Below are 3,604 nucleotides of genomic sequence, written 5' to 3' on the forward strand. Positions count from 1 at the left end.
TAAAGCTGCTGATAAAACTCAGCAATTTATGGAAAAAACTGCAGAAAAAGATTGATCAATAATTATCAAAGAGCTAGAACTATTCAATCTTATTGTCGTCTCCATCAATAAATGGGGAATTACTTGACTGGAAGTTCTGATATTCTAACATGACACAAACTATCCAATCTCAATAATCTTTCACAAAGAAACTCTCGTCCTCTGGTGCAAATGGAGACTTCACCAACCATGTTTCAGTTTTAAAAGAGCTCTTTCTTGTATTCTACTACATGAAAATTTCTTACAATATGTTCCAAACCATATTTATGGGTTTGCACATAGCATATTTTCATAATCCTCTGTCAATTCAGCTGGAGCCTCATGCAACTGAAGCAACTGAATCTTTCTGCATTCTATTATCTGAAATATCACAGTATAAATTTATCAGTTATGACAAATGCCCTTTCCTTAATCCTTACTTTCACAAATTCATCACCGTTCAGAGTCTATCTGCAACGATATCAATTAATCATAATATGTAAGAATCAACTACTGCAATGCTAGAAATTTTGAAATTTTGTTTCTCTTATCATACTTAAATTACATTACAATAATGGCCAGCTTAGAATGTGTTATGGTCAAATATTATACATCTGTATTGTTTGATATTCAATCATCAAAAAGTATTTCCGATCATTAGTACTCATCTTCATCTCTTGATCCATTGAATCTTCTGATCACAGCAGCGACAGCACCAAGAAACAAAAAGAGTGCCAAGGTTTCGAATCCACCTCCAACAATGGCAACACTAGGACCTGGTGCAAAGAACGAAAATGGCGACCAGCCCCAGCCACCATAGAATGGCACACCAAAACCATACCCATATCCACCAACTAAAGGAGGAGCAACTGGTGGATTAACATATATATTGGTCCTATAAAAGATGCACCAAATTAGAGCAACACAAATACAGGTCATCTTACATCTAAAAGTGCTTAACACGGAGCTATATTGATTGAACTTTCTTAATGCTTGTCCCAGAAAGCAGATAATTCTAATTTCTATTCTATTAAGCATAAAAAAGAGAATATATATTTTCTGCAGTGTATCCTAGTTGTACTGCATGGGTTCAAGCAATAGATTAACAGTACTTGGAAGCTTTTCTTTAGCCTATAATCTTACTTGGGATTGTATTAACAAGATTCTCTATGGATCCACGATATTTTTAATTGCTATCAATTTTGATGATTTACCTGTTATCAAGTTTTTCACGCATAGCATGATACTCTAGTATAATAGTATGATACTCTAGTATCATCCTTGCATTCTTTTAAATGCAATATACCTTTGTCTCTTTTTATCATTGCATTTGCTGCAGCAAACCAGAAATTTTGCTATACAAGGATTTGCCCTCCCCCTCCCCCTCCTCCCTTTTTTTTTTATTCCTTTTTTCCGTATAATTGGCTCTAAAGAACTCGAGATTTCACAGCCCCTAGAGACCACTCAAACACCTTTCATTGGTCTTTTGTTCTTATATTCTCTCAGTGTAGGATCTACATAATTTGTGTGATGAGGACATCATGGTGGATCTTGAAGCACCATAATTCAAAGGAGCCATAACAAGGTCAAGAGCCAAAGCTTTGCAAGCACTAATCATTGAGAAGGAAGCCCTAGCACAATCGGCCAACACTATAGAGAGTCAATTAGAGTGCTTCGCAATATTGCAACTACATATTCAAGGAGATCCTACCTTTAACAAGTTGGGAGGAAGCTATTTGGGAGCTTGCTGACTTGGCATGCCATGTGGATGGTGATGTGGCAGCTTGGATTAGGTGGCAGCACACGTGGATTATGTGTTGGCATGCTCACTTACCACTTTGGTTCAAGTCATTATCCATTGTACAAGTGATAAGTGTGGAATGTCTTTGTCCAACTTTTTGCATTTTTAGTAAAAGCTAAAGCTCTAAATCTGATTACAAGATAATGGCAGACTTTGGGAGAAGAAATGGCAGACATTGGGGCAAAAAATCTGATTTTGGAGGCCTTCCTTTTATAGTTAAGTCATTCAAACACTTAAGAAAAAGTGTTATGTATTAACTAGCCAAGCATGGACTATTAGGCATTTGCCATGCTTGGCCAAACAGCTATATAAACACTTTCATCTTCATTTTGTCATTTTTTTTAGATCAAATTTTATGTCTTTTGGAACTCCATTAGGGAGAGTTTGTAAGAGCTTAAGCTCAAATACTCTTAAGTGAGGTTGTGTTCTTTGCTAAGTTCCACCTAGAACTTAGATTTATTACAAGTTTGTCACTTGTAATATCTTAGGCTTATACTTGAGAAACTCCAGCACAAGTTGCTTTTGTATTTCAAGTATCATTGACATCTTGTAACCTATCCTTTCTATTTTCTAATGTTAATGAAAGTTTTCTTCATTCAAAGGGCTATCTATTTTGTTGGAATTTGAGTTGTTTGTGAATGATTTGTTATGCTTGGGCTTGGTTGAGTGGACGATCCATCCTCCATGGCTGAATCAGATTGTGTTCTCCTGGAAGTATTCAGCCAAGGAATGTATCATAGTGCCTGTCGTCGAAAGTTACATCTGTTTCTAAATTTCCAAGTTTTAACAATTTCTTTCTATCAATTCTAGACAATAGTGGGTACCCTAAACATAAGGCTTGAAAGAAAATAATCACTAAAATAATGCAATTAAAAACTTGTCTATATACCTCGAGTTGTTATTGATTCTAGGGGATGACCTAGGAGCTGATGACCTGAAAGCTTGACCACCAACTCTACCACCAGATTTAGCAGCTGATGCATCACCAACAGAACCAAGCGTAAGCACCCCAGCTGCTAGTGTCACTATTGCAAGCTTTGCCAATTGGTTTTCACTCTTTGTCCTGCCAAATTCAGATCCCCAGCAAACAATCTTTAGTCGCAAAACAATCCCAAGTAAAAGAATCCAATAAACTGACATGATCAACCATAAAATTACCTGCAAGAATCATTGTGGTCATCTTGCAAGTGCCTGCATGAGATGGTGGAGATTGCTAATCTTGTTTTCGGCTTTTGGATTAACGGTGTGAGGGAGTTGATTAGGAAGCTTTGCTGGGATGGTGCTATGAACATGTTGGAATTCTTACCTTAGATTGAACTATGTTATGTTGTTTCTGTTGATGGTTTATTTGCAAAGCAGTGACAATGAGACTTCTCATTCTTGAGGTTCAGACTTCAGTTCTTAACTACGTTATGGGTTTATCCTTTTCGTGATTGGGATTTCGCCACGTGGAGCAACCATAATGACTGGAAAGTTTCAAGAATAGCAACATATCTCCTCCATCGAGTACGAAAATATCTATAGCATATATAAACGGGCGAATTATTTAAAAATCACTAGGGTTTATAACTATTTATTTATTCATTATTATATTTTTTATAATATTTAAATTAAATTTCATATATTAAACAATTTTCGTTGAAATTTTTATATTTTTAACTTTAATTAGATCTCTAAATAATAATCTAATAAGATAAAGATAATATTTAATTTAATTTATAAATCAGTTAAATTTACTTATATTTTTGTTTTATTTAAGTTATAAGTAAAAAAAAATCCTTAAAA

At 35.0% G+C, this 3,604-nt stretch overlaps 1 protein-coding gene across 1 annotated transcript; it reads right to left on the reverse strand.

Annotated features, from left to right (window-relative positions):
* Positions 1 to 546: 546 nt before the first annotated feature.
* Positions 547 to 3,189, reverse strand: LOC110639852 (uncharacterized). Its single transcript, XM_021790951.2, has 3 exons — positions 2,978 to 3,189; positions 2,709 to 2,882; positions 547 to 913 (listed from the first exon to the last, which is right to left on the reverse strand). The coding sequence occupies exons 1-3, from the start codon at positions 3,109 to 3,111 to the stop codon at positions 676 to 678; spliced, it is 546 nt and encodes a 181-aa protein (XP_021646643.2). The 5' UTR covers positions 3,112 to 3,189; the 3' UTR covers positions 547 to 675.
* Positions 3,190 to 3,604: the final 415 nt, after the last annotated feature.

This window comes from Hevea brasiliensis, chromosome 13 (genome assembly GCF_030052815.1).
Source record: "Hevea brasiliensis isolate MT/VB/25A 57/8 chromosome 13, ASM3005281v1, whole genome shotgun sequence".
NCBI lineage: Eukaryota > Viridiplantae > Streptophyta > Magnoliopsida > Malpighiales > Euphorbiaceae > Hevea > Hevea brasiliensis.

Coding starts and splice junctions, on each gene's coding strand:
- LOC110639852 (XM_021790951.2), bottom strand. CDS start 3,111: ATGTTCATAGCACCATCCCAGCAAAGCTTCCTAATCAACTCCCTCACA. Junction 2,883..2,977: donor GACCACAATGATTCTTGCAG/GTAATTTTATGG, acceptor TGAATTTGGCAG/GACAAAGAGTGAAAACCAAT. Junction 914..2,708: donor AGAATCAATAACAACTCGAG/GTATATAGACAA, acceptor CATCTTTTATAG/GACCAATATATATGTTAATC.